Source organism: Sorghum bicolor, chromosome 9 (genome assembly GCF_000003195.3).
Source record: "Sorghum bicolor cultivar BTx623 chromosome 9, Sorghum_bicolor_NCBIv3, whole genome shotgun sequence".
Classification (NCBI taxonomy): domain Eukaryota; kingdom Viridiplantae; phylum Streptophyta; class Magnoliopsida; order Poales; family Poaceae; genus Sorghum; species Sorghum bicolor.
In genome coordinates, this window is record NC_012878.2 from 57,907,829 (window position 1) to 57,926,579 (window position 18,751).

Below are 18,751 nucleotides of genomic sequence, written 5' to 3' on the forward strand. Positions count from 1 at the left end.
GATTCTTGGTGCAATTGGCACCTAAACTCCAGAGATTCATTATATCATTTGACAGATAAGAACTTGGTTTAAAGAAGGAAAATCAGATATGGAAATTGCAGCAAAACGTAACAAAAGAAATGGTACAGGCCCACCATAAAAAGCAGGCAGAATTCGAGTCTTTTGAGACCAACAATGGCGAACTGTCCTGCCTGCGCAACGTGACATGTTTTCGTGCCAAAATCCGACCGCCGAATACAACGTACAGATTACTAGTCGTAGCGGATAATACACGTACAGAAAGAAGCAACAGTCTTTCTCCGTTGCCCTCATAATATACTAGGGCTTCAAAATCGAGAACTTTTGCGCCCTTTCTTCATGAATTTCACAATACACGAATAATAAGAAAAAGAAGAAAAATTCAGTCGTCTCAGATGCGAAGATTGAGAGCTAGTAAAAGTAAATACGATGAATACGGGCTATTTTATTGAGCATTACACACCATATGCAGAACAAGGAGCTACTACTACAACTATTCAGCTTCAGAGTTCAGAGCCATTACAAACTAGAAACTGCAGCTTCTACCATCCATCACCATTTGATCGCCACAAGAAACCACAAAAACATTTTCATGTCCATCCCCATATCCATCAGCTACTACGCTTGAAGCTACCACCAACCTAGGTGCCTAATCCATTTTCACAACTTGGCATGCACAAAAAGGAAGGAACAGGGAGGCGGCGTGATCCACACAACAGGTGTGCCAGCGCCATGCGCGGCCGATCAGACTCTGAGGAGGTAGACGCTGAGCTCGGGCCCGCCATGCCCACCGCCGCCATGACCAGCGCCGCTGCTGTTGTCCGGGTTCATCATGTAGAATGCCTCCGAGTCGCGGGATCCCACGACGCGCTCGAACCGGGCGCGCATGTACATGACGTCGCCCTCGCCGCCGCCGCAGCTGGCGGCGGGGATGACACCGGCGCCCATGGACACGGGCTCCAGCGCGCGGAGCACGCGCCAGTCCGCCGCGCCGCACTCGCGCCGCACCGCGTACCCGCAGCTCTTGCCGTTGCAGTAGGCGCGCCACACCGTCTCCTCCACCAGCTTCTTGCCTCCTCCACCGGGGCCGCGGCCGGCGGCGCCCGGGGACGGCAGCGAAGCCGCGGCGGCGGACGAGCCCTTGGCGCGCTCGCACTCCAGCGCGATGCGCACCAGGCCCGAGGCCATCTCCCTCACCAGCGCAGCCGTGGGCGCCGCCAGCTCCAGCAGCAGCGCCGGGCACGCGCGCGGGTCCACCTGGAACGCCAGGTGCACGTGGCCGCGCCGGTGGCCGTAGAGCGTGCCGGTGAGACGCGCGCCCAGGCCTACCTGCCTGTGCCGCCCGGCCACGGCGTTGGCCAGCGCGGACCGCAGGCGCGACACGGCCGTTCGGACCTTCCTCCTCCTCTGCCCCGCCACCGACGCCGGCGCCGGCGGCGGTGGAGGCTGCTGCGGCTGGTGCAGCGCCGGCGCCGCGCGCGCCGCCTTCAGCGGAGGGGACACGACGAAGCCCTCGGAGTGGAAGGACGGGCAGGCGGAGGAGAAGGCCATGGTCGCCTCGTCATCGTCCTCCGCCTCCGAGCTCTTCATGTACTCGTCGTCCCCGAACGTCGCGGCGCCGTGGCTCTTGCTCTTGCCGAGAACCGGCCACTTGAAGTGCCGCCTGGAGAAGGAGAGCGAGTCATGCGGGTTCCTCGCCGTGATGGTTCTCATGGTGGTGCGGTGCCTTGCTGTCTTCGCCTTGTCCTATCCTGAGCTAGCTCAAGCTTTCTTGGTGAAAGCAGAGGAATGCAATGGACTGGAGAGCTACGCGCTTGTGTTGGGCTGTGTGCGCGAGGTTATATTCAAAGCTGAGCTGAACTGTAGGAGTACTCCCACTCGTTCCTCTAGCCACCACCACCACCACAGTCCACAGCGCTAGGGCTTTTGTACTGGGAGGAGGCTGGTGAGCTGAACCCACCAAACAGGGCAGAGGAGGAAGATGTGTGTGTGAGAGAGAGAGAGGAGTGTTGTTTCTTTTTTTTTCTTGCTTGGCCTTTGGCCTTGTTTAGTTCCCAAAAATTTTATAAAATTTTTCAGATTCTCCGTCACATCGAATCTTTAGACGTATGCATGAAGTATTAAATATAGACGAAAATAAAAACTAATTATATAGTTTTGTCGGAATTGACGAGACGAATCTTTTGAGCCTAGTTAGTTTATGATTGGCCAATATTTGTCAAATACAAACGAAATTGGTACTATTCGCATTTTGCAAAATATTTTGGACCTAAAAAAGGCCTTTGTGCTGTGTGGGCTGTGGCTGAAGGCCCTGGGCCGGTGGGTCCTGCAGGTCTGGCCATTGTTTCTTTCTTGTGAGGAAATGGTAGACAGGAACTGAGATTGTGGCAGCAGGGGCAGGATTGAGGAATTTATGGTTTGATTAGATAATTGGGGCCCCTGAGATTGCGTGTGTATGTGTGACAGACAGAGAGTGACAAGAGAGAGAGGAGGGGGCCGTGCCTGCTTTGAATTTGATGCTGGTGGGGGATTGTTAATTCGTGAGCACCTGAATGTGATTATGTTAGTGAGTGCTGATGATGTACTGATGAGGCTTGAGTGAAGTGTTCATTGGCTTGTTCTCAGAGGTTTCTGTCTCCAGGTTCTCAGCGGTTTTTATGGGCAGCAGATTAGAAAACAGCTGCCATCTTGTTTAGGTTCCGAACAAACGAAGACTTGATCGCCTGATTGGTACTATGGTTGTCTTGCTGAATTTTCTGATGGAGCATAGTAAAAGTATATACAGTGATATAAGCTTAGTGCCTTCATTTGTCAGGATAAGCAAATTCATTCTCTGAATAGCGTCTTCAAGCTTACTGTTGGAGTATTATACCTATAAGCACGTAACCACTGCTGTGCATTGACATGCTGAAAACTACGCTAAGAATCGAAGCGTCTTTGTCAGAAACACAAGCGAAACCAACGCAACTAATGAAGCATCTTCCTTTAAATACGGGAACAGATGGGCATGCAGATGCAGTGTCGCTTTACCTAACTGTACCGAACTGAAGCTCATAGTCCCAGTGCGGCCGTGCGAGGACCAGCAGTTGAGCACAATAAAACTGAAAACAACACGTATAGGAATACACAGTCCAAGTGTTTCTCCATTATAAAAAAACAACAGCGAAGCTGTGCGGTACATTTCTCCATGAAAGAAAAGGAAATAAAAGGAGCATTTCGTGTCGCTCAATTTTAGAGTTTTGGTCATTTCATTTCAGATTGTTTCATCTTTGTGGCTCCTGTCAGAGCGTTTCTTTAACGGAATCTTTCTCAAAGATGGACTACGAGCTGGACACGCTACTGTAACATGCAATTCGCCAATTCCGAGTCCTTTTACTTTCAATCGTGTACGGTGTGGAGTGTGCACCTTTCTTTTGAACGGGAAGTATAGTGAAGTGACCGTGATGAGTGAGAACGTGAGATCCAAAGTCCCAGCAGCTGTGAAGAGCTGACTGCGGCTGCGGCGGCAGATTGCAGGAGCAGAAGAGAAAGACGACGAGGGGAGAGGGGAGAGCAGCGGCGGCGGCAGAGGGAAAGCAGAGAGGAGGAGGGCGTTGCTGTTTTTTTCCTCTGCCAAAGCTGCTTGGGGATCGGCGCCACGCGACGCGAGGCCGGTCCCAAAGGTGCGGCTATGGCCACAAAGCGAAAGCTGCTGCGTGCTGCCGGCCTTGCTTTGACCAGGGCCTGTAGCGCCACACACACCGCCACAGCCCACAGGTGGCAGGCCACCCACTGCCACTGCCACTGCCAGGCAGGGGACCGACGCCGCGACGGCGACGGTGCGTGGCGGACCGGATCGGAAGCGCCGGGCGCCGGCGCAGGTCGGGTCCAGGTGAGGACGTGACACGCCGTACGAGCCGCCGGCCCCTCGTCCTCGTAGCAGTAGCTATGACTGGCACTACGGCTGCCGGCCTCCGCCCCTCCCTCCACGAGACCAGACGAGACCAGACCAGAGTCCAGACCACGACGCCGTGTCCGTGCCGTGCTACGCTGCGAGCCTGCAACGCCGACGCGATCGGCGTTCGGCAGGGAGGGACAGACCACGGCTAGCTCCGTCGGTGTCCGTCCATCGTCGCCCTGTTAGTGATAGTAGTGTACAGTGCTGTCTATTGCATTGTGATCTCGACGAATGCCGTAATAATGACGAGATTAATTAACCACGTGATTAATTAACCACATGATTGTGATACATGTAATGTATATCCAATGTGGTAAGATCCGCCACGATTGGCGGCGCCTCTCCATCTTATTTATTTCTACCAAACCGATCAACCGCTGGAGGGTTCAAAAAGGTCTCAATCCTATCCAGACCAGTGCCGGCGGCGTCCACAAGGCCGCTGTTATCAGGAAAAAGGTGATCTTCATATGTAGAGGGTTCTCGAACCATTAACTGATGAATCACGTCCATCTACAACACCACCATCTACTGCATCACCACCGGAGGCTCCAATAGCGACTGCCAACGCTGATCTAGCACTAATCCTTATGCATTAGTTAATTAGTGGTCATATAATAGTTTAAAACTAAAATCTCATGTAAGATTGTACATGTTTTATGTTATGTTTAGATTTAATACTGTCGTCCCTGTGTAAGGTTATACATGTGTTTATGCTATGCTTAGATCTATCGCGGTCGTCCCTGCCGCTGATCTGATTGCAGCTGGCCTGCTGCTATGCTGATGTCCGCCGCGCCTTCTTCACAATTTCGCGTCTGCTCCAGGGTTTCGTACTGTTGTGTATCATGTCAACAGGGCAACAGTCCTTGTCCTTCCACTCATGAATGACGATCGATGGCTCAGCCACTCAGGGGCAGGGATAAGAACACCAACTCACCGAGCAAAGAAGAATGGCGGGTTAAAATGCCGTGCGGTATTGAGGGATTGTTTAGTTCTATTTTTTTAAAAAAAATTCGTCAAACTGAATCTTACGGTATATGCATGAAACATTAAATATAGATAAAAAATTAATTGTACAGTTTGTCTGTAATTTGTGAGACAAATCTTTTAAGCCTAGTTAGTCTATGATTGGACAATAATTGTCAGAGACAAACGAAATTGCTACGGTAGCCATTTTATAAAAAAATTTCGCACTAAACAGGACCTCAAACAACGCATGCTTCCATGATGACGATACTAAGTGGTGGCGATCGTTTGTCTTGTGACCGTAGTTAGTGGGGGTGATTGTTTGTCTTGTGACCGTATTGTGGTTTCACGCCATACACGTGCTATGTTCTACTCACTTTGTCCTGAAACATAAAGAGTTTAGATTTCTCTTAAGTTACAAAATTAATAGAGAAGAGCATTAATATTTAACATAATTTATAAAATATCTAATTTAAAGTCCTAAGCAAATTTCTCTTTTTTATAAATTTATTAATTAAGATTAGTATAATTTACCTTATGAAAAAACTACATCTCCCATATTTCAAGATAGAGAGAGTAGTACAATATAAAAGGTGGCCCAGATTTGTGAAAGTAGTACAATATAAAAGCGTGGAAGCCATAAGAAGTATGGCTAGAAAATTGCAACCAAGCATCCCTCGATTTTTTTTTATGTTTTCCTACATTTTTACTACCTCCATCCCAAATTGTAAGTCGTTTGACTTTTTTTACCCCAAGTTTGACCACTCGTCTTATTCAAAAAATTTATGCAAATATAGTCAAATTTTAAGTTATTATTAAAAAACTTTTATTAATAAACCAATACACAACAAAAAAAAGTGATATTTTGTACAAAACTTTGAATAAGACGAGTGGTCAAACTTGATATTAAAAAAGTCAAACGACTTACAATTTGGGATGGATTGAGTACTATGATAAGAAAATAATTTATTTTTTAAAATAAATGTTCTAATTCCTTTGTTCCATGCCTTCGAAGAAAACCAGTCCGGATGGCCACCGAGACTCTAGGCGTGGAGCTAAACCATCTCTGTCAGTCAATAGTCAACACCAAAATGGCTGCAAATACAACTGTGTACCAACATCTAAACTGTGATGGACTGTTATCTGGGTGACTGATGAGGACTACATGTGTCAAGTGTCATCAACAACTATTTTGACTCTCTGACACGTAGAGGTTTTTACTATTAGGGCCTTGTTTAGTTCCTAAAAACTTTGCAAATTTTTTCAGTGGTCATATTAAATATTGTGGCAAATGCATAAAGCATCAAATATAGATAAAAAATAACTAATTGTACAATTTACATGTAAATTGCGAGACAAATTTTATAAGTTTAGTTAGTTTACGATTGGACAATATTTGTCAAATATAAACAAAAATACTACTGTGTACATTTTAAAAAATTGGAACTAAACAATACTTAGGTAGACGTGCGGAGTGCAGACGTGACGTGATGCAGCCAGGCAGCCACCCATACGGCGATCAGAATCCTTTGGGCCGGACCATTTCCTCGCATGCCGATACGGCTGCCGGCACAGCACGGCCGCCGCATCCAATGCTGGTCACCTAACATGCAGCACGTTACACGTACGGTTGGAATTCTGGAAGGACGGTGACAGACAGAACTCATGGTCGCGACGAGGGTGCGACAGAAGAGCCTCACCCGGCTGCCCGGCGACACCCACGCGACATGGCATGGAGGCGGCCGGCAGTCGGCGCCTACCTCCCGGCACGCGAGCACGGCGGTAGCCGACACGCGCTGCGCTCGACCAAACAGCGGAAATTGCCAGACCATCTAGCCACGTACTAACATTTCTATGGTCCAGTAAATAGGTCCTACTAACATTTCTCACATGAATTGGCGATATATTCTTATGATCAAACAACCTCCTATTCTATTTACAGAATTGTATTAGGATTTTATACATTTTGTCCAAAGAAAACAAGGAAGGTAAACACATCTAGGCGTAGAGTATAAGGAAGTAGTAGAGCACTGCCTACAGGCTACAGCCAAGAGGCCCCTCAGATCTTCCATCAGTGGCAACTGGCGCCCCCGAGCACTGCGTACAAGCTGCATTTCCTTGACCCAGTGAAAACTCTGAAAATTCCTGGACCCTATGTAGTTCCCCATGTTGGCACAATGCGCAGATGCATAGCTTTCTTGTGCATGCATGCGGAGGAAACCCTTTCTCTGTACAGGCCTATCACAAAGCAAGTAAAATTCTCAATATAGCATGAAAAATCGATTCATTCGAGCACTTCAAAAACTGATTGAGGAACAGAAAGACCAAAGCCAAACTGAAAGATCATATTGACCGTACAATATTGAGATAGAAAGAAGCAAAACCTGTTTAGAAGGGACTAATTTGGCGGGCCAATTTAATTTGCCACTCATAAACCAGGCGCTCCGGGGTAGGTGCTGAAGCGGCCTTCTCACGCGCACTTGCATCATCAACATGAATGACAGATAAAACATCTTCAAGCATTTTGTCCCTGCCACCCCTTAGTGGATCCTACAATGGAGCATCAGGTCAAGGCTACAAACAAGTAGAAAAGGATAATATGTGAAGTTTTGGATGACAGAATGTTTTCAGTGAATTATCTGCAGAACTCCTATAAGATGGCAGCATTTCAAATAGCTCTATTTACTATTTCGCAGTGTTTTCTTGACTACTTCAAACACAGCTCTAAAAGAAAGTAGATATTTTTCAGTCAATAATTTTTCGCTTAAGGTTTCAGTAAAGTGAACTGAGGGGGCCTAATCCACGACATCCTATAAACTATAAATCTCACGAGCATAGGAAGTTAGGTTCATGCTGAAGTTCATTGTTTTTTCATTCCTTTGGAATAAAGCCTGCTGAAGTGGATGCAGTAATGTATGTAAAATGAGCATTGTCCTGCGATCCTTGTCATTGGAGTTATAAAACCAATAGATGAAAGTTCTCAAGAGCCATTCACATAGCAGCGTGTTAGTTGATCAACTAATGATAAAAGCTTTAAAAACTAAAAAGCACAAGAACAGAAGTGATATGGCTTCATATTCTGGTATTCAATAACCTACCTGTAAAAATACATCAGTATGTGTTTTCCCTTCATACAATTGTAACTCTACTTTTCCACCAGCTTGTTTAAGAACATCCGCAAAAGTTGCACTGTGTTAAAATACAGAGCTATTCAGAGCCAGAAGATGGAGCAAGAAAGGATTATCTTGAACAGAAAGGCAAACCAATGTTCCCAAATAATGATACAATGGTTATATGAGCTTGTATTCAGAAATGAAAACTAATAATGGCACGAAACTATTTTTTTAGGGGCACAATTACTTGTAAAATGTTATTAAAAGTCAAGAGTCAAAATTGGAGCAATGGTTCCTATCTACAAGTAGGATTCCAAACCAAAATAAATTGCTAAAATATGACTAGAACTTTGTTTGTATATTCAATTTAAAATTGGTGTTAGCATCTTGACAAAAAGAAGCAAAAAAAAAAACTCAAATAAAGCAGTGGAAATATATAATCACTTGAGGTATCAATACGACGGTTAGAGTAAGCTAGTCCAGAACAAAAGTATTCAACCTCGCAGATGATGGTATGGAGTAATCTGCTGTTCCATGCAGTAGTACAATCTGAGGTAGCAGAGATATGGTTTCTGCACTTAATTTTTTGGCGACAATTTCAGGTGAGAAACGTGGCAGTGATTCCTCTCCCTCCATTATGCTGAAATCGTGGTTTGTAATTTAGTCAGCACTTATTCAATTGCAAAAAAAGAAACACCTCCACCAAAAAAAAAAAATCCACATTATTTACCTGAGAAATATTGAACGATAAAGACCACGTTCATGAAAGTGATCAACCAAATTCTGGATGTTGTATCTGCAAATTGCAAATAAGTACATATGTCATGTAGGATCAGCAACACTACCTTCGTATCTCAGTTTGGGACCAGCAGAAACAGAGTGATGTGGTGGTACCGTGGTAGTATGTTTTGTATGACAGATCATTTTATATTTTTATCCAAGAAGTCTGGCCTTTTCTAGAATTGAAGGGCTACCCCAGTTTCACAAATCAGATTTCATTCTTCAAGCTTGGTGCAAGCATTTTTATTGCTTTATCAGATAATTTTTTATGTGCTAGTAATGTTGAGAAATGTTTAATAATACGATACATGATTAAGAATATAAATTTACAGACACAATAAAACAGATGCCGAGGCTTTAAAGCTCTCACCCTCCAGATAAACCAAAATACGCTTTTATTTGAGCCAGATTCCAATAGGTACTCTCTCCCTTGGATTCTTTAACTGCTTGCTCTAAGAGAGCACAGGCCGCAATATGTGCTCCTGCTGATTGACCCATCAAGTAAATTCTGCAGATTGTCATAAATTGATTTATTAAAAGGTAACAATTAAAATACAAGATCTAAAGCAGAGAGGATACAGAGCTCAAAGAACAACTGTAACTACTTGCAAACAAATGGCAAAGTATCACTTACTTATCAGGATCCCCTCCAAAGCTAACAACATTTTTACAGATGAATGATATTGCCTCAGAAGCATCAGTGACCATGTCGCTTATTGTTCCTTGAGGGAAATTTCTGCCAGTCATATTTAAATTTTGCCAATCAGGCAAAGAGAAATCAACCAGTCAATACTCAAAATTAATTAAAAAATACAGGCCAAAGACATAATGGTGAATTACATGTATGTGGTGTATACATCACAAAATTCTTTAAGGCATCAGCACCTGTAATCAATACAAGCTACTATAATTCCTCTCTCTGCTAACCGCCTTCCAAGGAGAGCACCCCACGCCTTGTAACTAAATATAAACCACATTAGTAACAAAGGAAAGTCACCATGAATGAACCCTGTAATGTATTGTCATTCGTGAGGAAACTGTCACTTACCCAATGATCCAAGCTCCACCAGTTACAAATGCCACAACTGGACTGGATTTGCTGTTATCTCTGGGCATGTACAAATCCAACCTGCATAATATCTCTGGATCTACTGTTACAAATCCTCGAGGACACTATATAGCACGTGACTTTTAATCTATACCTTACCTATTTCTTGGTTGTTCTCCATAGACTACACTTCTAATAACCTGACTTGAAAAGAAATAGTAGTACCCAACTGGAAACAAACAAAAAACGGGGTATACATATTAGTTGTTAGAACATGTTATACCAACCATATTTCGGCACCATTTATCAACAGCATATAAGGAAGCAAATTGTTTATCAAGAAAAGGTTGGGGAAAAACATACCCAACAAAGAGGCAAATAATATGTAAACATAATTAATATTTTCAGATAACCAAAAGTTAAATCCCTTATCGCACACCTTTTATGAAACCAGGCATGAGTAAAACTGCATACACAAGGAGTGCAATAAGCTGCGATATCCACCGATAACCAACCCTGAAAAATCACAAAAGCATGTCAGCAAATCAATCATGATGCTCTGATGTATCTGTGCAATGCATGCTATGGATGGACAACAAATTGTATATTGTGTGATATGAATTTTGAGCTAGAAATGCAAATTAACATTTAGCTCTATGCAAGCAACATATATAGTCCACGACATCCCTTAGAACTATTTGGAAAGGGGGGACAAAGTTTTCGTAGCTTGCTACCAATATTACTGGTTCTTAGCACCATAAGAAATAGGGTTGCAGGTTCTGATAAATTACCATTACCCTTAACCACTACTCTCCATATAGGACACAACAACTGTAATACTACACAATAATCTACCGGAGAGGTGTCAGAGAAACGGCAACCACCACCGATCAACGAACTGAAGCGAAACATGGAAGCCTATCGCGAGTAATTGGTAAACGTAGATCACCCGAGGTATCCGAGCAGGGTGAATGCGAGTCCCGTGACGAGGTACGTCTCGGCGGCGGCGTGCCCGACGTCCTCCCGGAAGGTGGAGCGCCTCCCGTCGCCCGCGCGGCCGCTGCGGGGGCTTGAGTAGTCGAGCGGGACGGGGCCGGTGCGGCGGCGCAGGCCCTGCTGGGGCCCGCCGCGCGGGACGAAGGCCTCCCCCTCGGCGCTCCCGCCCCCGCCGGCGGGGTGGTCGCTGGCGTGCTGCATTGCCACGGCGATCGACGGGTGCGAGGGTCCCGGCGGCAGTGTAGGGTGAGGGGAGCGGGCTCGGGGTGGCCTGGAGGTGCAGTCATGGAGAGGGAGGGAGGGAGGGAGGGAGGGGTGAGAGGGGGAGGTTGGGGAGGCCAAAATTAGGAGGCGGATGAGCGCGCTAGTCGCGATCGCGACGGCGAGAGTGCTCGCCGCAGCCCGCGTGTGGCTGTGCGCAACGGAACGGAGGACGCCGGGGCGCGGCGGGGGTGCGGAGCGAGCCATTGGTCCGGACGAGAACAGACTGACGAGCACCCTACCCGTTGGAGCCCACTAGTCTGTCTCTACAACAGCTGCTGGTGGGCTGGGACTCATTTTGGTTGGGCCTCTCTGACTGGTGACTGGGTTGCCGTTGGCCGACCGCGAGTCCTCGACGACACGCGGCGCCAAGCTGGCTTTGCGCGTGCGCCGGCGGCCGGCGCTGCTGTGGCCTGTGCATGGGCGAGCACGGCGAACGGTCACGGCGCGACGGTGGAAATGGAAACCGCGTGCGGCGCCGGCGCGTCTGCATGCGGCGTCTGGAAACGGACCACGGTTTTGAGCGGGGACGACAGCCCGGCCCCGGTTCACGGTCTCTCAGGCTGTTACGATGCGCGTCGGGCGTTGCACAGGTCGGTCGGTGCACGGCACATGCACGGATGGGCTGCTCTGCATCAGCTCAGCGTGAAAAGCGGATCGCGGTCACGCTTCTCGGTGCTACCGCGCCACGCCACCACAAAACACAAGTGATTTCGATGGAAGAGTAGAGCCGAGAGCAGTGAGGATTGTTTATCTCCAAAATAGTTAAGTTTTCTTTGTTTGATCCATTAGAATTTGTGTGAATTTTTGGCATTTCGTAGTGCGCGCGCTGCCAAATGGCCCTAATCCGCAACAAAAAGAACCGCGTTAGCATATTAGAAACGAGAGAGATTGAGCAGCAAGGTTGAGCAAATTCAACGAAAATATGTACACATTTTCCATCAATGAGTTTTTGAGTTACATTATCTGTGTCAGTTATCCTACACTGACTGACCTGATGAGCATCTTCCTAACAAAAAAGAGAGAGAACAAGTAATCATTGCTGCAGCCGGTGAGCGAGATCAATCCATCATCAGGGGCATGGGGCGTCATGCGACGCCGAGGAAGTCGAGGGCGGACTTGGCCATGACGGCGGCGAACTCCTGGAAGCTGATGACGCCATCGCCATCGGCGTCAGCGTCGCGCATCATGCGCGTGAGCTCCTCGAAGGTGAGCGGCTGGCCAAGTCGGGCCATGGAGCGCGCCAGCTCGGCGGCGGAGATGAATCCGTTGCCGTCGCGGTCGAAGGCGCGGAACACCTCCAGGAGCTGGGCCTGGTCGACGAGGTGCGTCTGCGTGGTGAGCAGCGGCGCGATGGCGGCCGCCAGCTCGCCGAACTCCACCAAGCCGTTGCCGTCCGAGTCCATGGCGGCCAGCAGCGCCCGCGCCTCCTCCCCCGTCGGGCGCAGGCCCAGCGACCGCAGCAGCGCCGCTAGCTCTAGCTGCGTCAGGCTGCCGTCGCCGTCCATGTCGAACCGCTGGAAGATCTCCCGCAGCTGCTTCAGCTGGCTGCCCCGCAGCTGCGGATGTGGATGCGGCTGTGGCTGTGGCTGTGGCTTCGGCGCCGGAGAAGAGGCCGCTGCTGCCGCCGCCGGTGCTGACCTTGCCATGGACGAACTCAACTTGTGGAGACGGAGGACGAACTCGACTGCGGGGTGCAGGGATGGAGATGAGGGGCGAGGAGACGGTGACCGGGGTTATTTATGGAGGGGTGGAGGTGGATCTACCGGGAAGACGCGTCGCGAGACGCGAGGGGTTTTGGTTGGTTTGGCTGGAGACAGTGGAGACCTGCGCCGCGACGCGACTGACCGGTTCAGTGCGTGCATGGGTGGGTGGATGCAGGGAAAGTCCTCGGTGGCTGCGCGTCAAAACGGCTTGGGCCTCCGGCGGGGCTCTAGTTTTTTCGGTTGCAAACTTGCAATTGCAACTGACCGAGGGGTCAAATTAGCTGCGATTTTTAACCGCCTTTTGACCTCCAGTTTTGCTAAGCACGGTACAGATATCTATACCTAAATATTTAGGGCTCATTTAAAATGCAGGAATTTTATTGGGTATAAAAACTTTTTGTAGTCCAACAAACTTATTAAGGAATGCTGGTGCCCTGATCAGTTTGTTACAGTCTCTGGCAGTGCACCAGCTAGCTTGACCAGGGAGATGCAAGGAACAAATTCATCAGGGCATCAGCCCATGCCTGCCTGAAACAGAAAGGGCCAAAGGAGTGCGGTTGTTGACGGTGGACATCAGCGGCTTAGGTTTAGCAAAGAGAGAATCTGACAGCTTCGCGCCTTCGCCCCCTGCGTTGGTGCTCTCCCATCAACAAAAACTAACATAGATAGGAGTGGTTCGTCACTCATTAGGGCGTGATCGATTGGTCATGCATGTAGTATCGTTTTCTTCTACTCAATAATTGGGCCTGTTCGTACCTGAATATTTCAGAGCTATCTGTTCATGGCTTCAAGTTTCTGCATATTCTATTTAAGTCAGCTGATTAGCGGCTCAGAGGCAGAAACCTTTTATTGTGTCCACCGTTTCTCTACACTCAGAATTACATGTATTCTGCGAGAACTCTTTCTACAGCAACTCTGACCACACCAGATTTCCATGTCACGTTCACACAGCCTTACTTTTCCCTGGTTATGAAAACAGCTGGGAGAATAATCCTTTTAGGCCTTGTTTGGATGTAATCGGATTCGCATCAATCCACATGTGTTGGGGTGGATTGGAGTGGAACTTGAACTAAATTCTACCCCAATCCACTCCAACACATGTGGATTGAGGTGAATCCGACAACATTAGGCTTTGTTTGGATGTTGTCGGATTTACTTCAATCCATGTGTGTTGGTGTGGATTGGGGTGGAATTTAGTTTAAATTTTACTCCAATCCACTTCAATACATGTGGATTGATGTGAATCTGACTACATCCAAACAAGGCCTTACTGTTTTCCATAGGCAGCAAAAGATCCCACATAATATGGATTCACATTCCCGGTCAACAATCCTCAGTTGAGGGTTTCTGCCTAGCTGCTATTTTCTGTCATATCCTGGAAAAAGAATTTCCATCACCCAGGAAACATAGACGAGCAAGCCCGGTTCTTTCATTGATTGATAAAAACAGAGTTACAGAATGGATGGGACAGAATTTACATAAGCCGATAAGCACACTAGCTCCATAACCAGTTTGCTTCCCCAGATAACAAATGCAATAGACATCCACAAGATCTAGAGGCCATTCTTCAGACCGCAGCTCCAGCAGGGTTCCATCTATCATGGACCTCTGTACTGCCGGAAGCATGCAAGGCATCCGGGCCGCTGATCTACAGGGATCATGCCTCCACCCTTTGATGTGTCGATTGCCTCCAACATGGACACCACCTCAGCCATCTCAGGTCGCTTGTCAGGGTTCGCGTCCCAGCAACGCTTCATCACGTTTGCTAAAGAGCTTGGACAGCAACGTGGTATCTCTGGCCTCAAGTTCTGTAAACCAGGTAGTATTGTATCACCTACTTGCTCGGAATTCAGCAGCTAAAGAGTGCTAAGCAGGAAACATGAAAGGCACATCACAGATCTTTACCTGACGAACAACAGCAGATGTGACCTCTGAGAAGCTCAAATCAGGATACGGCATATCACAGCAGTATATCTCCCACAAACAGATCCCGAAGCTATAAACATCACATTTCCTGTTGTATGGATTTCCATTGAGAACCTGCACATGAAATGCCAAAAATAAGGCGCATAACATAGACAAATACAAATGCTTGATGCAACAATGTCATTTTTTTTCATTATATTATATTATGCTAGAACTAAAAATCATGACATCACAAAACAAAAGAGCAACTGGGGTGGGGGTGGGTGGGTTGGGGCGGATGAGTGTGATTGCCCAGGAAAAGGTACCTCAGGTGCCATGTAACCAAGTGTTCCAGTTTCACCGGTCATATCACTGGGATTAGAAGCTTCGAGTCGAGCAACACCAAAATCAGCAATTTTCACAGTTCTCGTTTTGTCAAGAAGCATATTTTCAGTCTTCACATCACGGTGCACAATCTTCTTGGAATGAAGATAACTTAATCTAGTGAAGGTTTAAAAGTCAATACAGGCAAATACTTACGAAATAAGTAAGAAACAGTAAGACAATGATGCAGAGAGACTGGGGATGACCCAGTAAAATACTAACCCCCTGGCAAGGTCAAGAGCAATTTGGACAACGACCTTAAAAGCTAACTTCCTTCTCCTGTTCTTTATCAGAAATGATTTTAGTGCACCACCAGGAAGGTACTCCACAACAACACAGCAGATATTAGTTGGCATGCCAATGTGACCATTTTCTGTTTGAATATTCAGATCCCTTGCACCCATTATAGCTCCTATAAACTGCAAGGAAAAAATCAAAGCTGTTGTTACATAGCTGACAAACAGACTACTAAAGAAACATGGATCTTGATATGTTGATTCTACCCCATTTTCTCTAATGCTAGTAATATCACCCAGCTTTTCGAAAATGAAGAGACGTGTCAGGAGATTACTGAAAAAAATTGAATATTGATAAGTCAATTTGAACATGTAAAAATTGAGATTTTCTTCATCTTTATCGTGACTAGAGAAATAGTAATCATGGATGTATAATAGCATAACATGTCGGAAGCTGCTACATTGACTTAAACTACGGTTCAAGCATTCAATTTGGATCAGGTATCTGATTTTGTGCACAGCAATTACTTAGACATAAAAACACGGCAGAATGTTCTGCCCCTACAATGAGAATCATCACATTGTTCACCTTTGACATAGATACATTGGAAGAAGGAAACGAGATCTCTAGTTAAGTATGCTACAACACTGGGACAATACACTGAATCTATCAATGCAATGCCCTTCGTATGCAATCTAGAGAAACAAGTATGACTAGTAATGCAAGATATCACACGCCGATCCCAATTTATCACATTTCTTCAAATACAGCAGAAATATAAAGTCAAAAAAATGAATAAACAAACTGTCTTCTTTAGCCAAGCAGTACCTTAGTTACATTTGGATGGTCAAGCTTATGCCAAACAGAAACCTCTTGTGAAAAAGCTGCTCTTAGTGCTTGAATGTCTTGTTCTGACCTATGCCCATCCTCTCCCCAATCAAGTAGTTTCACTAGAAAGCATCAAAGTCAAAATATCACATAAAAAGTAACATTTGTAACAATAAGTTCTCATTTTTTTTAACAAATTGGCAGCCTATAACAAGAACACAGACTTGAATCGATCAGGCAATCAAGGTACCATGGTCTGGGAGCAGGAGTTGGGTTTGAGAATTACAGGCAGTAAGTATATGAAATTATGAATAAAATATAGAATTCTATGTGCTCTGCTATCCATGACACAGTTGACTATACATACTCAAATTTAGATGTTTTGTTTTGGAATTTGACCATAACTACTACTATCCCCCTATCAGGGATAACAGGATAACATCATCCAGCATATTCTTTTGGTATTCAATTGTAGCCAAACAAGTGGTTGCCAAATTATGGAAGCCATGCCAGGATAGGAGAAATGAGCGAGCCCCCTATCAAGGATAACAGGATAACATCATCCAGCATATTCTTTTGGTATTCAATTGTAGCCAAACAACTGGTTGCCAAATTATGGAAGCCATGCCAAGATGAGCGAGTGCATATGGTCATTCTGTAACAGGGCATGCAATCTATACAAGCAGAGCACCTGCTTGAATCTCTCAACATGTGCTGGAATATACTTATGCAAGTACTGTAGGATGGATCAGCATATTTAGTTCTTCTATACTGCTACCATGCTAGACAGTCTAAATCTGGTGAGAAAATGATAGTCTAAATCTGGTGAGAAAATCTAGATTGCATCCGGCCGTACTGAAAGGTCGTCATCTCTAGCTCTCTGCCTTTGTGGAATCCCCAAAGCAACTTTGCATCCAGCAATTGCCGCATTTCGGCTCCAAGTGATCACAAGAATCACGACTAGGCGATGGTCCCGATTCACATGAGTGACCAAAAGCCGCCCTATCCATCCAACTGATGTCACGGGGTCGCACTCGCAGCACGGGAAGCCCCCAAAAAAGCAGCGCGTCAACTCCCGCAATTTGCCAAAAGAGGCAACAGAAAGGAGGGGAGCGCGTCGGGCACGCAGTCACGCACGCACGCGAGCCGCCGCTGGTCCCAACCGGCGCCGCATTGGCAGTCCGGCGCGGCGATTCAGGCGCCACGAGACGAGCGCGGGCCGTGTCGGGGTGCGTGTGGCGTGCAGAGGACGGAGTGGCGGCGGCGGAGTAGGCTACCTGCAACGTCGTGGGCGTCGTAGATGCCGCGGTGGACGGTGCCGAAGGTGCCGCGGGCGATGACGCCCTTGACGACGAGCTTGGCCGGGTCGATCTCCCAGTCCTCCCTCCGCGGGCGCCGGGAGTGCGGCCTGGCGCCAGCGCCGCGCTGGTCGGCGCCCCCGGAGGCCTCCTCCTTGCGCTTCTCCATGGTCCAGGCGCGGCTGAGGTGGCGCTCCAGCTGCTCGTCCAGGCTCTTGAGGTCGATCTGGTCCGCCCGCACGAACCCCCCGTCCCCGCCGCCGCCACCGCCCTCCTTCATGGCGTCAGTTGGCGCGCCGCTTCGCCTGATCGCCTCGGGACTCCCCACCCGCGTGCGCTCCGGTGCGTGATGATTGGTGCAGTGGCGGTGTGGTCTGCGGTGGCTGCCCTGCGGTTAGGCTAGCGAGGAGGTGGAGGCGGAGCAGCGGAGGCGGAAGGGGGAGGAGGGTGGCGAGGCGTGGGAACGGCAGGCATGTGAGCTCAGCACATGGGCTGCCGAGTGGCTGAGGCAGCGGAAGCGGACGTGTGGGCTCGCGTCGCGGGGCCCAGCGTGGGAAGGGCTTTTCAAGCTCTCGTTGGCGAATGCCGTGGGCTGCGCTGCGCTCGCCGGAGCGGCTGGATCGGCGGCGGGTGGGTGGGGCGCGCGCCGTATTTGTACGCGGCGCAGGTCGCGGGACGGGACGGCCGGAGCTGCGTAATGCGCTATAGATAGTACCGTGCTACCAAGTGGTCTTGTAGAAAAATGTTCAGTAAAATCTCTCATTTTATTCAAATTCAAGTACAGAAGATTTCTATATTAATTGACGGAACTTGTGATCCTTCGACATGTACACGTATAAAAAAAAATATGTTTCTATGTGCACGAATAGACAAATATGAATAAATTACATTTCATTATTTTTTAAAAAACAAATGACTTAGAGTTACTCTCTCCTTTTAAAAATATACAGCCCACTTAGTTTTAACCCGCTTGGTAGAGTTTCAGCTCTGTCCAAAAAAAATTACAACTATAGGTTACATGTAAGTCAAATTAGTTTAATTTGACTGAATTTATAATAAATAATATTAATATTTATATCTCAAGCTAGGTTTACTATAAAAATATTTTTTATAATCAATTTAATGGTACTAACTTTATATTATAAATTTTAATATATTTTTATAAAACTTTGGTCAAACTTTAAAATTCTTTTGTGAATAGACAAATATGTTTCTTGGTAGAGTTTCGGTTCTAAGATTTACCACCTCTGTTAAAAAAAATACAAACTATAGGTTAT

General features: G+C 47.0%; 4 protein-coding genes across 4 annotated transcripts; all 4 read right to left on the bottom strand.

The window, feature by feature from the left end:
• On the bottom strand, positions 434 to 2,012 carry LOC8083796 (protein MIZU-KUSSEI 1). The gene has a single exon (XM_002441520.2). It carries the CDS (start codon positions 1,729 to 1,731, stop codon positions 763 to 765), a length of 969 nt encoding a protein of 322 aa, XP_002441565.1. The 5' UTR covers positions 1,732 to 2,012; the 3' UTR covers positions 434 to 762.
• Positions 6,786 to 11,364, bottom strand: LOC8083797 (probable isoprenylcysteine alpha-carbonyl methylesterase ICME). The gene is made up of 12 exons (XM_021447097.1): positions 10,809 to 11,364; positions 10,299 to 10,375; positions 10,019 to 10,088; positions 9,860 to 9,940; positions 9,697 to 9,771; positions 9,446 to 9,547; positions 9,182 to 9,319; positions 8,762 to 8,827; positions 8,531 to 8,671; positions 8,017 to 8,107; positions 7,303 to 7,468; positions 6,786 to 7,156 (listed from the first exon to the last, which is right to left on the bottom strand). The coding sequence occupies exons 1-11, from the start codon at positions 11,321 to 11,323 to the stop codon at positions 7,307 to 7,309; spliced, it is 1,518 nt and encodes a 505-aa protein (XP_021302772.1). The 5' UTR covers positions 11,324 to 11,364; the 3' UTR covers positions 6,786 to 7,156; positions 7,303 to 7,306.
• On the bottom strand, positions 12,008 to 12,932 carry LOC8083798 (probable calcium-binding protein CML14). Its single transcript, XM_002441522.2, has one exon. It carries the CDS (start codon positions 12,763 to 12,765, stop codon positions 12,205 to 12,207), a length of 561 nt encoding a protein of 186 aa, XP_002441567.1. The 5' UTR covers positions 12,766 to 12,932; the 3' UTR covers positions 12,008 to 12,204.
• Positions 14,230 to 18,093, bottom strand: LOC8083799 (serine/threonine-protein kinase STY8). Its single transcript, XM_002441523.2, has 6 exons — positions 17,454 to 18,093; positions 16,177 to 16,298; positions 15,334 to 15,530; positions 15,054 to 15,228; positions 14,728 to 14,862; positions 14,230 to 14,630 (listed from the first exon to the last, which is right to left on the bottom strand). Exons 1-6 carry the CDS (start codon positions 17,752 to 17,754, stop codon positions 14,421 to 14,423), a joined length of 1,140 nt encoding a protein of 379 aa, XP_002441568.1. The 5' UTR covers positions 17,755 to 18,093; the 3' UTR covers positions 14,230 to 14,420.